This window comes from Felis catus, chromosome D4, assembly GCF_018350175.1.
Source record: "Felis catus isolate Fca126 chromosome D4, F.catus_Fca126_mat1.0, whole genome shotgun sequence".
In the NCBI taxonomy this organism is placed as follows: Eukaryota; Metazoa; Chordata; class Mammalia; order Carnivora; family Felidae; genus Felis; species Felis catus.
In genome coordinates, this window is record NC_058380.1 from 30,877,780 (window position 1) to 30,897,578 (window position 19,799).

Genomic DNA, 19,799 nt, shown 5'->3' on the forward strand with positions numbered 1-19,799 from the left:
AGGGTAATGGCCTTACGAAGAAGAGGTTTTGTATTCCCTGGCAGTGGAGGGCCCTCTCTTCCCCAGGACCCAGTGTCTCAGGGCATGTCTCCTATGTGTGTTGTATGTACTCAGCTATTGAGTCCTGGCCTTTTTCCTTCAGTTTATTGTTTGTATAGGCTCTCTTTGCCTGTTGTAGGCAGTGTTTAGTCCCCAGCAGAAGGGTGTATTTTAGCTAGCTGTGCTCTGGTCTGCTTGTGAAATGAGACCAGTCCCTGCCCCACTGGGAATGAGGTCCCACAAAATGGCACAGGTTCTGTGCAGGTCTTTTGGAGGATGGGGCCTGGAGCTCCAGCACTGAGGTGAGTGTGACTGGGAATGGAGAAGATACAATATTACATTTGTGACATCTCTTCTGAGGAGATTTATTTTACACACTTATTCAGGACATACAGATACTCATAAAAGAGCTGACAAAAAGGGATGAGCTACTCTTCCATATTTTTTAAAAGCCCTGCCATCTCTGTTAAATTCTTGGGAATTATTAGCTCTTTGCACTCTCCACACCTCAACATTAAAAAGAACATGTTTTGGTTTGTTTTTTTTTCTGGTGACAACATCTTCCTCTTAACAATTTTACTGAAGTTTGTTTATAATATTAGTCACAAATTATCCCAATTAGGATGGGGTTCCCTACAACAAAAGGCTCTATAATTTGTCTAAATTGTAATATAATAGGCACTCCTGTTAGTGTCCTTGAGAGACTCTTTGGCAACCTCCTCTCGTACTTCTTGGAATTTCTGACCATCAAGCTTACCATAAAATGCCTATGAGCTTCTGATGTAAAAACCACCGTCCTCTTTGGCCCTGTTACATGCCATTAGAGCAGCATTTGTGGAGCTCTAGACTCTAAGAAGCATGCTTGGTATTCCTGGAAGTAAACACTCTCACAGGCTCTGTACCCAGCTGCTTATCATACCTTGGATTGTGGACGCAACATCCCTTTGGATTCGTTGGGCCACTGAGACCATCTTGTTGAAATGCATGTGGTATTTATAGGATAGATAATGAACATGGGCTCTGGTGTATCCCACATGTAAGAGGAGGTGTTCTCAGGTCCTTGCCTACCTAGGGAACCTTTTGGGATCAACTGAGTAAATAGCAAACAGAGTTCGTATGCTGCAGATGGCAGTGCCATTGTGTACATAATGGAATTTGCTGGACAGCTGCTAGTTTTCATCCTTCAACTGGGATATTTGATGATGAAGATGGGACCCAAGAGTCACTACAAGTGGCTAAACTTCAAGCATTCATTTTTTTAAATGTTTATTTGAGAGAGAGAGAGAGAGAGCATGCATGTGAGTGGGGGAAGGATAGAGAATGGAGAGACAGAGAATTCCAAGCACACTCTGTGCTGTCAACCGATGTGAGGCTCAAACTCACAAACTGTGAGATAATGACCCGAGCCAAAGTTGCATGCTCAACCGACTGAGCCGCTCAGGTGTCCCAAGCATACATCTTGGCCTCAGAGAATGCCCTGGCTGCCTGTTGTTCCCATCTACAGTTTTACAGACACTTTGGCAGTAGCTAGCAACTTGGATGTCTGGTTCAACCAATGACAGTCACAATGTCTTGTCCAGGGTAAACCCCTTTGGGGTAAAAAAGTAGAAATTTCTAGAGGTGCCTGGGTAGCTCAGTTGGCTGAGCATTCGACTTTGGCTCAGGTCATGATCTCGCAGCTTGTGAGTTCAAGCCCTGCGTGAGGCTCTGTGCTGGCAGCTTGGAGCCTGGAGCCTGCTTCGGATTCTGTGTCCCTCTCTCGCTTTGCTCCTCCCCTGCTCATGCTCTGTCTCTCCCTCTCTCTCAAGAATAAATAAAACATGGCACAAAAACAGACACGTAGACCAATGGAATAGAATAGAAACCCCAGAATTGAGCCCACAAATGTATGGCCAACTAATCTTTGACAAAACAGGAAAGAATATCCAGTGAAAAGAAGACAGTCTCTTTAACAAATGGTGCTGAGAGAACTGGACAGCAACATGCAGAAGGATGAAACTAGACCACTTTCTTACACCATTCACAAAAATAAACTCAAAATGGATAAAGGACCTAAATGTGAGACAGGAAACCATCAAAACCCTAGAGGAGACAGCAGGGAAAAACCTCTCTGACCTCACCTGCAGCAATTTCTTACTTGACACATCCCCAAAGGCAAGGGAATTAAAAGCAAAAATGAACTATTGGGACCTCATGAAGATAAAAAGCTTCTGCACAGCAAAGGAAACAACCAACAAAACTAACAGGCAACCAATGGAATGGGAAAAGATATTTGCAAACGACATATCAGACAAAGGGCTAGTATACAAAATCTATAAAGAGCTCACCAAACTCCACACCCGAAAAACAAATAATCCGGTGAAGAAATGGGCAGAAAACATGACTATTCTAAAGAAGACATCCAGATGGCCAACAGGCACATGAAAAGATGTTCAACATCGCTCCTCACCAGGGAAATACAAATCAAAATCACACTCAGATACCACCTCACGCCAGTTAGAGTGGCCAAAATGAACAAATCAGGAGACTATATATGCTGGCGAAGATGTGGAGAAACGGGAACCCTCTTGTAGTGTTGGTGGGAATGCAAACTGGTGTAGCCGCTCTGGAAAACAGTGTGGAGTTTCCTCAGAAAATTAGAAATAGATCTACCCTATGACCCAGCAATAGCACTGCTAGGAATTTATCCAAGGGATACAGGAGTGCTGATGCATAGGGGCACTTGTCCCCCAATGTTTATAGCAGCACTCTCAACAATAGCTAAATTATGGAAAGAGCCTAAATGTCCATCAACTGATGAATGGATAAAGAAATTGTGGTTTATTTACACAATGGAATACTTTGTGGCAATGAGAAAGAATGAAATATGGCCTTTTGTAGCAATGTGGATAGAACTGGAGCGTATTATGCTAAGTGAAATAAGTCATACAGAGAAAGACAGGTACCATATGTTTTCACTCTATGTGGAGCCTGAGAAACTTAACAGAAGACTATGGGGGAGGGGAAAGAAAAAAAAAAAGAGGTTAGAGAGGGAGGGAGCCCAAACATAAGAGACTGTTAAAAACTGAGAACAAACTGAGGGTTGATGGGAGGTGGGGGGGGAGGGTGGGTGATGGGTATTGAGGCGGGCACCTGTTGGGATGAGCACTGGGTGTTGTATGGAAACCAATTTGATGATAAATTTCATATTTAAAAAAATGTAAATTTAAAAAATTTAAGATATCAAAAAAAGAATAATGAAACATTAAAAAATATATGAAAAAAGGTGGAAGTTTCTTGCCTCAAAAATACCCAAAAATGCAAATCAAGATTACACGTCAGTGTGGCCATACTAAAACCATAATACTAATACAGAATCACCAAGACACTCCTCACTTTTTTTGAAGCTTCAGACATCATTGATGTTAACCAAAACACTTAATTCACTTCTCAAAATACTTGATGCCAGCCTCCTGAAAAACTTTCACATTCTTTATAGCCTTAGCCTCAGTGCAGCATTAGCTTATGAGTAATCCAATTAAGGAAAACATGACACATTTCAATTACCAAACATCAGAGGTACTTTGTAATAGAATCTCTTCTTGATGTTCAATTTCTCACAGCTCTCAAGCCCTGCCGCCTCTTCTGCTTCTGCCCCATGTATGGGCAAGTTAATAAGAAAGCTCATGTGTATTCTCCCTTGGCACCAATTGAGAAGTTCAGGCCCTGCAACTACAGCTCACATGCAGAAGCTTTCATCTTTGCCTCACCTCATCCATGAGATCTTGACCTGAGCTGAAGTCGGATGTTTAACTGACTGCCACCCAGGCGCCCCGAGAAGTTCCATTCTACTCCTAGTTTGTTGAATGTTTTTGGCATGAAGGAGTGTTGATTTGTGTCATAATGCTTTTTTCTGTGTCTTTTAAGATGATCACATGGTTTTTATGTTTTATTCTATTGATACCGTGAATTACATTGATGCAGTTTTGTGTATCACAGCAACTGCATTCTTGCATTCCTTGGTCATTCCCATGACCAATTCCACTTGGTCATGGTATGTAATAAATGTAATATGTTGCCATATATCAGTTTGCTGGTATTTTGATGGAAATTTATGCATCTGTATTCATAAGAGACAGTTGTAGTTTTCTTGTGATGTCTGGGAGTATCAGGGTAATGCTGGCCTTATCGAATGAGAGAAGTGTCCTCTTTTCTGTTTTTTGTGAGGGAGAGATGATAAAGAATTGTTATTAGTTCTTTATTTGTTTTTAAAAAAATTTTTTAACGTTTTATTTATTTTTGAGACAGGGAGAGACAGAGCATGAACAGAGGAGGGTCAGAGAGAGGGAGACACAGAATCCGAAACAGGCTCCAGGCTCTGAGCTGTCAGCACAGAGCCCGAAGCGGGGCTCGAGCTCACGGACTGTGAGATCATGACCTGAGCCGAAGTCGGCCGCTTAACCGACTGAGCCACCCAGGCGCCCCTGTTATTAGTTCTTTAAATGTTTGGTAGAATTCAGTAGTAAAGCCATCTGGGCATGGGCTTTAATTTGTGGGTAGTGTTTGTTCAATTTCCACATATTTGTGAATTTCCCAAATTTCTGTCACTGAATTTTTTAAAAAGTAGGCTTCATACCCAATGTGGAGCCCAATGCAGGGTTTGAACTCATGACCCTGAGATCAAGACCTGAGATGAGATCAAGAGTCAGAAGCTCGGGGTGCCTGGGTGGTTCAGTTGGTTAAGTGTCTGCAGGTCATGATCTCATTCATGGCTCATGGGTGTGAGCCCTGCATCGGGCTCTGTGCTGACAGCTCAGAGTCTGACAAATGCTTTGGATTCTCTCTCTCTCTCTCTCTCTGTCTCTCTCTTTCTCTCTCTCTCTCTCTCTCTCTCTCTCGCTGCCACTCCCCTGCTTGTGCTCTCTCTCTGTCTTTCAAAACAAACAAACAAAAGTCGGATGCTCAACCAACTGAGCCACCCAGGTGATTTCTAATTTCATTCCATTGGGATCAGATACTCTGTTATTTCTGTATTTTTAAATTTATTAAAGTTTGTCTTGTAGCCTAATAAATGACCTGTCTTAGGGGGTGTTCCATGTGCATTTTAGAAGAATTTGGATTCTATTGCTGTTGGGTGAGTGTGGTATGTATGTCCATTAGGTCTAGTTGGTTTATAGTGTCATTTATTTCCTTACTGATTTCCTATCTGGTTATGCTATATATTATTGAAAGTTTGATAATGAAGTCTCCAACTATTATTTTTTAATTGTCTTATTTCTCCATTCACTTGTCAGTTTTAGCTTCATATATTTTGGGCTCAGTTGTGAGGTGTGTATATGTTTATAATTCCTATACCATCTTCCTAATGGATGTACTCTTTTGTCATTGTAAAATGTCTCTCATTATCTCTAGTAACATTTTTCAACTTAAAGTCTATTTTTTGGGAGGTCATCTGGCTGGCACAGTCAGTAGAAGGGGTAACTCTTGATCTCAGGGTTGTAAGTTTGAGCCCACATTGGGTGTAGAGATTACTTAAAATCTTTTAAAAGAAATGTATTTTTTAAAAATATAATCGCTTTCTTATAACCATTTATGCTTGAATGAAATATGAAGTATCTTTTCCATCTTCTCCCTTTGAACATCTTTGTATCTTTAATATGTATCTCCTTAGCATATAGTTAAATATAGCTTTTTTTTTTTTAAATGTAGTCTGACATTCTCTGTCTTTTGTCTGGATTGTTAAATTCTTTCACACTTAATTGTTCTTATTTGATATAGTTGGATTTTTGTTTGCCATTTTATATTTTGTTTTCTGTATGTCTCCTGTCTTTTTTGTTATTTTCTATTCCATTTTCTACTGTTTTGCAGTATGTGAATATTTTTTAATGTAACGTTTTTAATTCCTTTTATAATTTTTTTCATTGTATATTTTAGAATTTACTTCCTTAGTAGTTGCTCTAGGGCTTACCAAATACACTTGAATTTACCATTCAGTGCCATATAGGAAAGTTACTCCTATGTAGCTTTCTTCCTCCCCCATTTTGTGGTATCATTGTCCATATTACATCTGTCTATGTTAGAAACCCAACAATACTTATATATAGGCATTGTTTTTATCCAATTATCTTTGAAATCAGTGAAGAGAACTTTAGTGTATCTTGTAAGGTGGGTCTGCAGGCAACAAAAATCTCAATTTTTCTTATCTGGGAATACTTTTATTTGGCCTTTATCTTATTGAGTTTTCCTGGTTATGGGATTCTTAGTTGATAACCCTTTCTTTGAGTAGTTCACTGCCTTCTGACCTGTTCAATTTCTGATGAGAAGTCTTATTGAGGATCCTTTGCCTTTCCAGTCTGGAAACACAGATTTCCCACTTCTGTGTGTGTTGGTGATTTTTTTTTCATTCTGCTTTTTTTTTTTTACAGTGTATATTTTTATTTATTTTTAATTTACCACCAAATTTGTTAGCATATAGTGCAACAATAATTTCAAGAGTAGATTCCTTAATGCCTGCCCCTTACCCATTTAGCCCATCCCCCTTCCCACAACCCCTCCAGTAACCCTCTGTTTGTTCTCCGTATTTAAGAGTCTCTTATGTTTTGTTCCCCTCCCTGTTTTTAATATTATTTTTGTTTCCCTTACCTTATGGTCATCTGTTTTGTATCTTAAAGTCCTCATATGAGTGAAGTCATATGATATTTGTCTTTCTCTGACTAATTTAGCTTGGCATAATACCCTCTAGGTCCAGCCACGTAGTTGCAAATGGCAAGATTTCATTCTTTTTGATTGCCAAGTAATACTCCATTGTGTGTGTGTGTGTGTGTGTGTGTGTGTGTGTGTGTGTGTATATATACATATATATATATATATTTTTTACCACATCTTCTATATCCATTCATCCATTGATGGACGTTTGGGCTCTTTCCATACTTTAGCTATTGTCGATGGGGCTGCTATAAACATAGGGGTGCATGTGCCCCTTTGAAACAGCATCCCTGTATCCCTTGAATAAATACCTACGAGTGCAATTGCTGGGTCATACGGTAGTTCTATTTTTAATTTTTTGAGGAACCTCCATACTGTTTTCCAGAGTGGCTGCACCAGTTTGCAGTCCCACCAGCAGTGCAAAAGATCCTCTTTCTCCACATCCTCGCCAACATCTGTTGTTGCTGGAATTGTTAATGATAGCCATTCTGACAGGTGTGAAGTGGTATCTCATTGTGGTTTTGATTTGTATTTCCCTGATGATGAGTGATGTTGAGCTTTTTTTCATTTGTCGGTTGGCCATCTGGATGTCTTCTTTGGAGAAGTGTCTATTTATGTCTTTTGCCCATTTCTTCACTGGGTTATTTGTTTTTTGGGTGTTGAGTTTGCTAAGTTCTTTATAGATTTTGGATAGTAACGCTTTATCTGGTATGTCATTTGCAAATATCTTCTCCCATTCCATTGGTTGCCTTTAGTTTTGCTGATTGTTTCCTTCGCTGTGCAGAAACCTTTTATTTGGATGACGTCCCAATAGTTCACTTTTGCCTTTGTTTCCCTTGCCTCTGGAGACGTGTTAAGAAGTTGCTGCAGCCAGGATCAAAGAGGTTTTTGCCTGCTTTCTCCTCGAGGATTTTGATGGCTTCCTTTCTTACATTTAGGTCTTTCATCCATTTTGAATTTATTTTTGTGTATGATGTAAGAAAGTGGTCCTATTCTACTTCTTTCTAATAATTATTTTCCAACCTCAGGTAGTTTCCACATGCATCTTCAAATTAGTACTCATTCAAAGATGGAAGGAGGGATCCTTTTGTAGATGTCCATAGGTCTTTCTCATTGCGGCTGATTTTCATTCTGTGTTCAAACTTACTGGGCTGTGATATGGGGTAGTCATTGCATTCATGTCATTCTTCCCCTTTTCTCATGAATTAATGATCTGTACTGCCTATTGTCCTGTGTCTAAAAGTTTCATATATTTTTTATTGCTTTTGAATTGTTTCATGTGGGGGAGGGTAAGTTGGTTTCTTTTATTCTATCGTGCCCATAATTAGAAATCTCCATTTGATTTTCTGAAGCCTATAAATGTGGGTTATTATTAGAATTTAATGCTATTTAGGCTTGTGATTTAGGAATTTAAGGAGGTCTTTTTCAAGCATCTGAAAATATTTTTTTACTTCCCTAAAGAAAGGGTCAGGTGGGTAACATTACTGTGCCACTTGTAAAGCTGCACCTTCCTTCACATTCAAAATCATCAAAGCCCTTACAGTGAATCCATGTCCTAAAATATTTCCCATTTACAGGATATTGCTTTATAAAACCAGAAGTAATCTTCAAGTTGGAACAAGGAGAAGACCCATGGTTATTAGAGGATGAATTTGTAAACAGAAGTTACCTGGGTGAGTTTTGGAGTACTGGCAAAAGGTATTCCTGGAAAACTAAATCCAGAATGAGAATAGTTAACAGTGAGAACCTTTGGAATTTCAGAAATGAGTAGATCCAGTAAAATGTGGGTGCAGAGGGTGTAACATAAGGGATACATGTGATTATTTTCATTTGTTCATATTTTATACTAGGCAACAGGGTATATTCATTTATACATGACAAGTCAAGTGATTTATATTTAACCAGTGCAAAGTTAAATACTAAGTAAGATTATAGAAGTAACTAAAGTGGAAGATTTAAAGGATGGGAAGAGAGGGGATATACTGATTTGATCAGTGGTTGTGTAGTAGGAAATCACTAGGTATTGCCTAATTAATAAATAAGAATTGTATGAGATTTATAATTATAATTTAAGTTCTATAAATGAACTGTAAATGCAAAAATATGACCTTTCTTATTAATGGAAAACAGTTAATTGTACACAGGAGAGACTTATCACTGAAAATATTTTTTATAAAATAAATACGTATACATTAACATGTAAACAGCATAACATAAAGTTAGATGAATGTGCTTGTCATATCACTGTAGATAGGCTAAAGTTAATCTGTTAGGAAAAAATGGTATGGGGATGCCTGAGTGGTTTAGTCGGTTAAGTGTCCAACTCTTGATTTTGGCTCAGGTCATGATCTCCTGGTTCGTGGGATCAAGCCCACGTTGGGCTCTGTGTTGAAGGTGTGGAGCCTGCTTGGGATTCTCTCTTTCCCTTTCTGCCCCTCCCCATGCACATGCATGCATGTGCACCCTCTCTCTCAAATAAATAAACATTAAAAACAAAAAGAAAAAATGGTATGAGATTGTATCAAAGAGAAATACCTAAAAATAATTTAGAATGTTTATAACATGAAACAATATCAAGGCAATATACATAAAATATAATACAGGCTTAAGTTATAGGACTACTGGAAAGGTTTTCATTCACTTAAAATTTCATACAGTAATAAAAGAAACACTTTAATAAAGCTAAGTAAGTTAATGTAGAGAGGAGATGCCAAGGCTGCAAATACCTGTGTGCCAATTAAATTATAAAGATTCATAAAACAAAACTGAAAGAGATATGAGGAGAAATAGGAACACATTAGATGTAATAGGCCTATATGTACTGTTCTGATTTCGTAACATAAAATTGACAGCAACTGAGATTCTAGAACATGAGTTAGTAAATCATGTTCCTTATGCTAAATCTACCTATTTGCCTGCAATTTTTGCAAATAAGCTATTTGTTGTGTATTGTTTTGTCTGCTGTTGTGGTACAACAAAATGATTGAGAAGTTGTGACTGAGATCATGTGGCCCACAATGACTAAAATACTTACATCCAACCCTTTATAGAGAAAGTTTGTTGACCCTACTCCAGAAGATATAAATAGCATGTTTTATGACATGAGTCTAATACATATTTATATATATCTTTCAAACTCTGTACTCTGAAAGCATAGACCTTCTTTGAAGTGTCAGTGGAATAACTAAACATTTTGTGTCAAAAGGAAACAGTAAATTCTGCAAAGTGAAAGCAGTTTATTTAAAATTTTTTTTTTTTTTAATTTTAGAGACTGATTAGGGGAGAGGGGCAGAGGAAGGGAGAGAGAGAATCTTAAGCAGGCTGCACACTCAGCATGGAGCCTGACACGAGGCTCGATCCCATGACACTGGGATCGTGACCTGAGCCAAAATCAAGAGTTGGACACTCAACTGACTGAGCCACCTTAGCACCACAAAGTAACAGTTTAACTGCACTAGAAATTGTAGACAATATAAGACAAATTAAAATCCATTTGTAAACAACAACAAAAAAATACATATATAGTTTTAAAAAAATCCATTTCATCAAGTGATTTTTAAAATCAAAATTATAAAAGTATAAAATTCAGTGTATTTGTGAACCCATGTCCACAGGTCTCCAAGAACTCAGAAAAGTTGCTATATTCAAGCTTATAGTTTATACTTGTTCTGAGTAACAGTAATTCATGATAGCTGCACTTCCAATTTCGTGGAGGAAAACTTTATTAATTATAAGGGAAGGCGAATATAAAGAATTAAACAATTATAGTAAACATAAAGAGGGAGAGAAGTATAGAGAAGAACAAAGGGCTGCTACATGAAATCAGGTACTCACAACATCCAACCTTCTGGCTGGGGAAGCCCTGTGGTGGACAGCCTGGTTGGAGTCCGGATTGAGGGTCCTGGGTGGAGCATCCTCCCCTCAGATGAGACTTCACCTCACTATTCCCCCCAGGGCAGTATATATACTACCTGTGATTTATAGTTAGTCATTAAGTTTGCCTAAGTGCACACCTGAGTAGGCTGTTACTTTGTTTCTCTTATCTTTTCTCACAATCTTAGGAGCCTGGTGGCAGCATATTTCTCTTCCCTCCGTGATCCATTCTAGTGGGTCAGCCTGGTCTGGCTCAGGGAGGTGAAGCAAGTTAATCCCCCTTGGCATCAGGAACAGAAGGGCCAGTTCTGATCCTGAGGCCAGATACAGAGAACAAGCCAACTAAGCCTCCCATGATTGTGTGTGTGTGTGGCTCTGGGCACAAATGCATGACAAGTCCCACAAACAATTTATATACAGAACAATACTACAGCAAAAAGTTACAGATAAAATCAGCAAAGGTGAAAGGCACATAGGGCAGAAACAGAGAGAGAATAGATGCAAACCTCATTTTCTACTCCCTGTGAAGTTGTGTGAACAGTAGTTAATTCTGCCAACAGTGACATGTGACAGCATACTGAGGTATTGTTAACCAGGGAAGTTTACCCAACCTTTAGTATCCAAGGGTTTTATTGGGGGTCAGACATGTAGGCTTGGAGTGACCTTGGTTACTCAGGCTCCAGCCCTTCCAGAGGTAAACTGATACAGCTAGCTTAGGTCCCAACCATAAATCATATTGTGAGCCTGAACTTTTTGATGTGGTCCAAGCCCCCAAGGTATATGAAGATACTCTTATCAGGCAGGATATTCCAAGGGCTTGTAGGTTATCTCCCAGGAGTTGGTCAAAGGCCAGTCATTTCTTTGAAATGTGCAGGGTTTGAACACCCCAAACCTGCTGAGTTAACCCTTTATTGCACAGAACTTTTAGGCTATGGGTATAGCATTGCTTAATAGAAAATTCAAAGAATAAGAATTTTGAGAAGACTAAGCAAAGCAGAAGTAATGTATTTACAAATAACAATTGGAAAAGTATAATGGCATAAATGAAATAGGCTAAAACATGATTCTTAGTATAAAAAGAATTAAATAAAATCCGAACAGTAGTTAGCTTATGCTGGGAAAAGGAGAGAAAGCATAATTTGTCAAGTTGCAGTGCAAACATATTTAGAAATTAGGCTGTGCAAATATTGAAATTTTTAAAACTTAGAGCAACATGAAATAAATCTGAGATAAAATAGGTATATCATGTTCATAGATTGGAAGACCTTTACTGTTTTATTCTAACCAATTTGTTTTAACACATTTGAAGAACAGGATGGTGTAAGATCTTTTCTTTTTTTAATTTTTTAATTTTTTAATTTTTTTATTAAAAATTTTTTTTTAATTAATTTTTTTAATATATGAAATTTATTGTCAAATTGGTTTCCATACAACACCCAGTGCTCATCCCAAAATGTGCCCTCCTCAATACTCATCACCCACCCTCCCCTACCTCCCACCCCCCATCAACCCTCAGTTTGTTCTCAGTTTTTAACAGTCTCTTATGTTTTGGCTCTCTCCCACTCTAACCTCTTTTTTTTTTTTTTCCTTCCCTTCCCCCATGGGTTTCTGTTAAGTTTCTTAGGATCCACATAAGAGTGAAACCATATGGTATCTGTCTTTCTCTGTATGGCTTCTTTCACTTAGCATCACACTCTCCAGTTCCATCCACGTTACTACAAAAGGCCATATTTCATTTTTTCTCATTGCCACAGGTATTCCATTGTGTATATAAACCACAATTTCTTTATCCATTCATCAGTTGATGGACATTTAGGCTCTTTCCATAATTTAGCTATTGTTGAGAGTGCTGCTATAAACATTGGGGGACAAGTGCCCCTATGCATCAGCACTCCTGTATCCCTTGGATAAATTCCTAGCAGTGCTATTGCTGGGTCATAGGATAGGTCTATTTTTAATTTTCTGAGGAACCTCCACACTGCTTTCCAGAGCGGCTGCACCAATTTGCATTCCCACCAACAGTGCAAGAGGGTTCCCGTTTCTCCACATCCTCTCCAGCATCTGTAGTCTCCTGATTTGTTCATTTTGGCCACTCTGACTGGCATGAGCTGATATCTGAGTGTGGTTTTGATTTGTATTTCCCTGATAAGGAGCGACGTTGAACATCTTTTCATGTGCCTGTTGGCCATCTGGATGTCTTCTTTAGAGAAGTGTCTATTCATGTTTTCTGCCCATTTCTTCACTGGGTTATTTGTTTTTCGGGTGTGGAGTTTGGTGAGCTCTTTATAGAGTTTGTATACTAGCCCTTTGTCTGATATGTCATTTGCAAATATCTTTTCCCATTCCATTGGTTGCCTTTTAGTTTTGTTGGTTGTTTCCTTTGCTGTGCAGAAGCTTTTTATCTTCATAAGGTCCCAGTAATTCACTTTTGCTTTTAATTCCCTTGCCTTTGGGGATGTGTCGTGTAAGAGATTGCTACGGCTGAGGTCAGAGAGGTCTTTTCCTGCTTTCTCCTCTAAGGTTTTGATGGTTCCCTGTCTCACATTTAGGTCCTTTACCCATTTTGAGTTTATTTTTGTGAATGGTGTGAGAAAGTGGTCTAGTTTCATCCTTCTGCATGTTGCTGTCCAGTTCTCCTAGCCCCATTTGTTAAAGAGACTGTCTTTTTTCCATTGGATGTTCTTTCCTGCTTTGTCAAAGATGAGTTGGCCATACTTTTGTGGGTCTAGTTCTGGGGTTTCTATTCTATTCCATTGGTCTATGTGTCTGTTTTTGTGCCAATACCATGCTGTCTTGATGATGACAGCTTTGTAGTAGAGGCTAAAGCCTGGGATTGTGATGCCTCCTGCTTTGGTCTTCTTCTTCAAAATTACTTTGGCTATTGGGGGCCTTTTGTGGTTCCATATGAATTTTAGGATTGCTTGTTCTAGTTTCGAGAAGAATGCTGGTGCAATTTTGATTGGGATTGCATTGAATGTGTAGATAGCTTTGGGTAGTATTGACATTTTGACAATATTTATTCTTCCAATCCATGAGCAGGGAATGTCTTTCCATTTCTTTATATCTTCTTCAATTACCTTCATAAGCTTTCTATAGTTTTCAGCATACAGATCCTTTACATCTTTGGTTAGATTTATTCCTGGTATTTTATGCTTCTTGGTGCAATTATGAATGGGATCAGCTTCTTTATTTGTCTTCCTGTTGCTTCATTGTTAGTGTATAAGAATGCAACTGATTTCTGTACATTGATTTTGTATCCTGCAACTTTGCTGAATTCATGTATCAGTTCTAGCAGACTTTTGGTGGAGTCTATCGGATTTTCCATGTATATTATCATGTCATCTGCAAAAAGCAAAAGTTTGACTTCATCTTTGCCAATTTGGATGCCTTTGATTTCCTTTTGTTGTCTGATTGCTGATGCTAGAACTTCCAGCACTATGTTAAACAACAGTGGTGAGAGTGGGCATCCCTGTCGTGTTCCTGATCTCAGGGAAAAAGCTCTCAGTGTTTCCCCATTGAGGATAATGTTAGCTGTGGGCTTTTCATATATGGCTTTTATGATCTTTAGGTATGTTCCTTCTATCCCGACTTTCTCAAGGGTTTTTATTAAGAAAGGGTGCTGGATTTTGTCAAAGGCCTTTTCTGCATCGATTGACAGGATCATATGGTTCTTCTCTTTTTTTTTGTTAATGTGATGTATCAAGTTGATTGATTTGTGGATGTTGAACCAGCCCTGCATCCCAGGAATGAATCCCACTTGATCATGGTGAATAATTCTTTTTATGTGCCGTTGAATTTGATTTGCTAGTATCTTATTGAGAATTTTTGCATCCATATTCATCAGGGATATTGGTCTGTAGTTCTCTTTTTTTACTGGGTCTCTGTCTGGTTTAGGAATCAAAGTAATACTGGCTTCATAGAATGAGTCTGGAAGTTTTCCTTCCCTTTCTATTTCTTGAAATAGCTTGAGAAGGATAGATATTATCTCTGCTTTAAACGTCTGGTAGAACTCCCCTGGGAAGCCATCTGGTCCTGGACTCTTATTTGTTGGGAGATTTTTGATAACCGATTCAATTTCTTCGCTGGTTATGGGTCTGTTCAAGCTTTCTATTTCCTCCTAATTGAGTTTTGGAAGTGTGTGGGTGTTTAGGAATTTGTTCATTTCTTCCAGGTTGTCCAATTTGTTGGCCTATAATTTTTCATAGTATTCCCTCATAATTGTTTGTATCTCTGAGGGATTGGTTATAATAATTCCATTTTCATTCATGATTTTATCTATTTGGGTCATCTCCCTTTTCTTTTTGAGAAGCCTGGCTAGAGGTTTGTCAATTTTGTTTATTTTTTCAAAAAACCAACTCTTGGTTTCGTTGATCTGCTCTACAGGTTTTTTAGATTCTGTATTGTTTATTTCTGCTCTGATCTTTATTATTTCTCTTCTTCTGCTGGGTTTAGGCTGCCTTTGCTGTTCTGCTTCTATTTCCTTTAGGTGTGCTGTTAGATTTTGTATTTGGGATTTTTCTTGTTTCTTGAGATAGGCCTGGATTGCAATGTATTTTCCTCTCAGGACTGCCTTCGCTGCATCCCAAAGCGTTTGGATTGTTGTATTTTCATTTTCATTTGTTTCCATATATTTTTTAATTTCTTCTCTAATTGCCTGGTTGACCCACTCATTCTTTAGTACTGTGTTCTTTAACCTCCATGCTTTTGGAGGTTTTCCAGACTTTTTCCTGGGGTTGATTTCAAGCTTCATAGCATTGTGGTCTGAAAGTATGCATGGTATAATTTCAATTCTTGTAAACTTATGAAGGGCTGTTTTGTGACCCAGTATATGATCTATCTTGGAGAATGTTCCATGTGCACTCTGGAAGAAAGTATATTCTGTTGCTTTGGGATGCAGAGTTCTAAATATATCTGTCAAGTCCATCTGATCAATGTCTCATTCAGGGCCCTTGTTTCTTTATTGACCGTGTGTCTAGATGATCTATCCATTTCTGTAAGTGGGGTGTTAAAGTCCCCTGCAATTACCACATTCTTATCAATAAGGTTGCTTATGTTTGTGAGTAATTGTTTTATATATTTGGGGGCTCCGGTATTCGGTGCATAGACATTTATAATTGTTCGCTCTTCCTGATGGATAGACCCTGTAATTATTATATAATGTCCTTCTTCATCTCTTGTTACAGCCTTTAATTTAAAGTCTAGTTTGTCTGATAGAAGTATGGCTACTCCAGCTTTCTTTTGGCTTCCAGTCGCATGATAAATAGTTCTCCATCCCCTCACTCTCAATCTAAAGGTGTCCTCAGGTCTAAAATGAGTCTCTTGTAGACAGCAAATAGATGGGTCTTGTTTTTTTATCCATTCTGATACCCTATGTCTTTTGGTTGGCGCATTTAATCCATTTACATTCAGTGTTATTATAGAAAGATATGGGTTTAGAGTCATTGTGATGTCTGTATGTTTTATGCTTGTAGTGATGTCTCTGGGACTTTGTCTCACAGGATCCCCCTTAGGATCTCTTGTAGGGCTGGTTTAGTGGTGACAGATTCTTTCAGTTTTTGTTTGTTTGGGAAGACCTTTATCTCTCCTTCTATTCTAAATGACAGACTTGTTGGATAGAGGATTCTCGGCTGCATATTTTTCCTGTTTAGCACACTGAAAATATCGTGCCAATTCTTTCTGGCCTGCCAAGTTTCAAAAGAGAGATCAGTCACGAGTCTTATAGGTCTCCCTTTATATGTGAGGGCACGTTTATCCCTTGCTGCTTTCAGAATTTTCTCTTTATCCTTGTATTTTGCCAGTTTCACTATGCTATGTCGTGCAGAAGATTGATTCAAGTTACGTCTGAAGGGAGTTCTCTGTGCCTCTTGGATTTCAATGCCTTTTTCCTTCCCCAGTTCAGGGAAGATCTCAGCTATAATTTCTTCAAGTACCCCTTCAGCACCTTTCCCTCTCTCTTCCTCCTCTGGGATACCAATTATGCGTATATTATTTCTTTTTAGTGTATCACTTAGTTCTCTAATTTTCCCCTCATACTCCTGGATTTTTTAATCTCTCTCTCAGCTTCCTATTTTTCCATAACTTTATCTTCTAGTTCACCTATTCTCTCCTCTGCCTCTTCAATCCGAGCTGTCGTCGTTTCCATTTTGCTTTGCATTTCATTTAAAGCGCTTTTCAGCTTCTCGTGACTGTTCCTTAGTCCCTTGATCTCTGTAGCAAGAGATTCTCTGCTGTCCTGTATACTGTTTTCAAGCCCAGCGATTAATTTTATGACTATTATTCTAAATTCACTTTCTGTTGTATTATTTAAATCCTTTTTGATCAGTTCATTAGCTGTTGTTATTTCCTGGAGATTCTTCTGAGGGGAATTCTTCCGTTTGGTCATTTTGGATAGTCCCTGGAGTGGTGCGGACCTGCAGGGCACTTCCCCTGTGCTGGGGTGTATAACTGGAGTTGATGGGCGGGGCCGCAGTCAGACCTGATGTCTGCCCCCAGCCCACTGCTGGGGCCACAGTCAGACTGGTGTGTGCCTTCTCTTCCCCTCTCCTACGGGTGGGATTCACTGTGGGGTGGCGTGGCCCGTCTGGGTTACTTGAACACTGCCAGGCTTGTGGTGCTGGGGATCTGGCGTAGTAGCTGGGGTGGGTAGGCAAGGTGCACGGGGGCAGGAGGGGCAGGCTTAGCTTGCTTCTCCTTAGGTGATCCACTTCAGGAGGGGCCCTGTGGCAGCGGGAGGGAGTCAGATCAGCTGCCGGAGGTTTGGCTCCGCAGAAGCACAGAGCTGGGTGTTTGCGTGGAGCGAGAAAGTTCCCTGGCAGGAACTGGTTCCCTTTGGGATTTTGGCTGGGGGATGGGCGGGGGAGATGGCGTTGGCGAGCGCCTTTGTTCCCCAGCAAACTGAGCTCTGTCGTCTGGGGGCTCAGCAGCTGTCCCTCCCTTTGTCTTCCAGCCTTCCCGCTTTCTGAGCAGAGCTGTTAATTTATGACCTCCCAGACGCTAAGTCGCTCTTGCTGTCGGAACACACTCCGTCCGGCCCCTCCGCTTTTGCCAGTCAGACTCGGGGGCTCTGCTTGGCCGGTGAGCTGCCCCTCCGCCCTGGCTCCCTCCCGCCAGTCCGTGGAGCGCGCAAGGCCTCGCCGCCCTTCCTACCCTCTTCCGTGGGCCTCTCGTCTGCGCTTGGCTCCGGAGACTCCGTTCTGCTAATCCTCTGGCAGTTTTCTGGGTTATTTAGGCAGGTGTAGGTGGAATCTAAGTGATCAGCAGGACGCGCGGTGAGCCCAGCGTCCTCCTAAGCCGCCATCTTCTTCCCTGGTCCTGTAAGATCTTTTCTAATAGATATTAAAGAATTGTAAATCTGTTGTAACTGGTATAGAATGGCACTGGTGTGTAGATAATTATGGACCTTTGAAAGAGAATAGACAACACAGAAGCAATTGCATATTTTAAGGACAACTATTTATGAAAAGTGTGACAGTGGCATTTTGTCCCAGCTTTATATCCTTCCACAAAAGTCACTTTTGAGTGGACTGAATCTGAATTGTATGAGGCAAAACTAAGTAATTTAGAAATACAGGAGAAAATTTTTATTATTTGTGTGGGGAAAATTTAAAACCAAAAAAACATTGAATATATGGGAAAAGACATAAACTGTGTTAAAATTCAGAATTTGTTGACATCATAAAAAGCATTAAAAGAGAAACCACACTGTAGCAGAATCTGTACGTGGAACCAAGGCAGGGCTAATATTCAGATAAGAAGAAGATATTCTGCAAACCTTTGAGGAAAAAGGCAGGCAACCCAACAGAAAAATGGGTATAAGACTTAATAAGGAACTTCCCAGGTGGAAATCCAAATGTTAAGTAATGGGGAAACTATTTTACCTACACCTCGTCAATTGTGAAAGAAACGCAAATGAAATGCAGTGTGCTACAGCTATGCATTTATTTATAAGACTGGCAGAAATTCCAGGTTTGGGAGTATTGGGAGTCAGTGAGAAGGTGAAATATCAAAGTACCTTCTCTACTGCTGTGCACTTGAAATTGGTGCCATCACTTTTTTTTTTTAAGGTTTTAGCAATTTTAGGTTCACAGCAAAATTGAAAAAGAAGGTACAGATATTTCTCATATGCCTCCTGCCCCCACATAAGTGTAACCACTTTTTAAAACATTTTTCATTGGGGTATAGTTGACATATAATATTAAGTTAGTTTCCAAGTACAATCACTTCTGTAATGGATGGACCTTTGTTCCTAGCTATATTCTCTTGAGAAAGGTATGTTTCTGTGCTCTAGGAAGAATGTGAGGATTTTTCCCCCTGTAATGAAAAGCAAATACCCAGGAACAGATGACTGAAGAAGTAAGTTGTAAATAAATTACATAAATAGGGAATTTTCCAAGTTATAGCTCCAAGCAAGTACATGAATGAATCTCACAGTTTTGAACAAAAGAATTAATGATTCCATTTATGTAAAGTTAATTTTTTTTAGAGTTGCACATACATGTAAGTGTATACAGAAATGCGAGGAAATGATTTTTGTTGAATATTTGAGGGAAATGAGTTGTCTCGAAATGTGAAGGAAGTTGTGCCCAGGAAAGAATATGTGAGGTCTCTGGGAGCCAGGCAGCTTATATACCATGCACTAGAGAGTGGTTGTATAGGAATTCATGTATGTCATCAGTTAACTTATACTGAAGAGATTTATGTGTATTTGTTTTAGTTTTCATTTTTTGAAGGTTAGAAAGAGACAAAGTAATGTGTGGGGGATACTTGCTATATATATTCCTCACAGATTCGTTTGTTTCTATAAAAGTTCAGATCTTGTCATTTGCTTTCTTAGTATGAACCTTCATGACCCTGTTTATAATGGCATTCTTCATCTCAAGCAGTTCATATCTCTCCTTGTTTTATTTTTCTTCTATGTGCTTATCAACTCTTCCTATTTCTGAAATCATATCTGAAAATCTCCACTTACCTGTACTATTTGACATTGTCATAGGGGTTGCTTCTTTTTCCCATACATTTTCTGCTTTCTGTGATGGTAGTAATCACGATTCCTGAAATCATTCCCTCTTTGGTTTTAATCCCACTTTTGTCTGTGCTTCTCTAAGAGCTTATTCACATTTGCTGGCCTGTTTAAAAGTTATTATCTTTAGTGCTTCAAATACAATGAGGCATGGAATAGGTATTTCCTATATCCATAAATGGAT

At 39.2% G+C, this 19,799-nt stretch overlaps 1 protein-coding gene across 1 annotated transcript in view; it reads left to right on the plus strand.

The window, feature by feature from the left end:
• LOC101090147 overlaps positions 1-19,799 on the plus strand; it is a 64,080-nt gene that overhangs the window by 36,961 nt on the left and 7,320 nt on the right. The window contains exon 6 of the mRNA XM_045042712.1: positions 8,301-8,396. Coding sequence (XP_044898647.1) covers positions 8,301-8,396 — 96 coding nt within the window. The remainder of the gene's footprint in view (positions 1-8,300; positions 8,397-19,799) is intronic.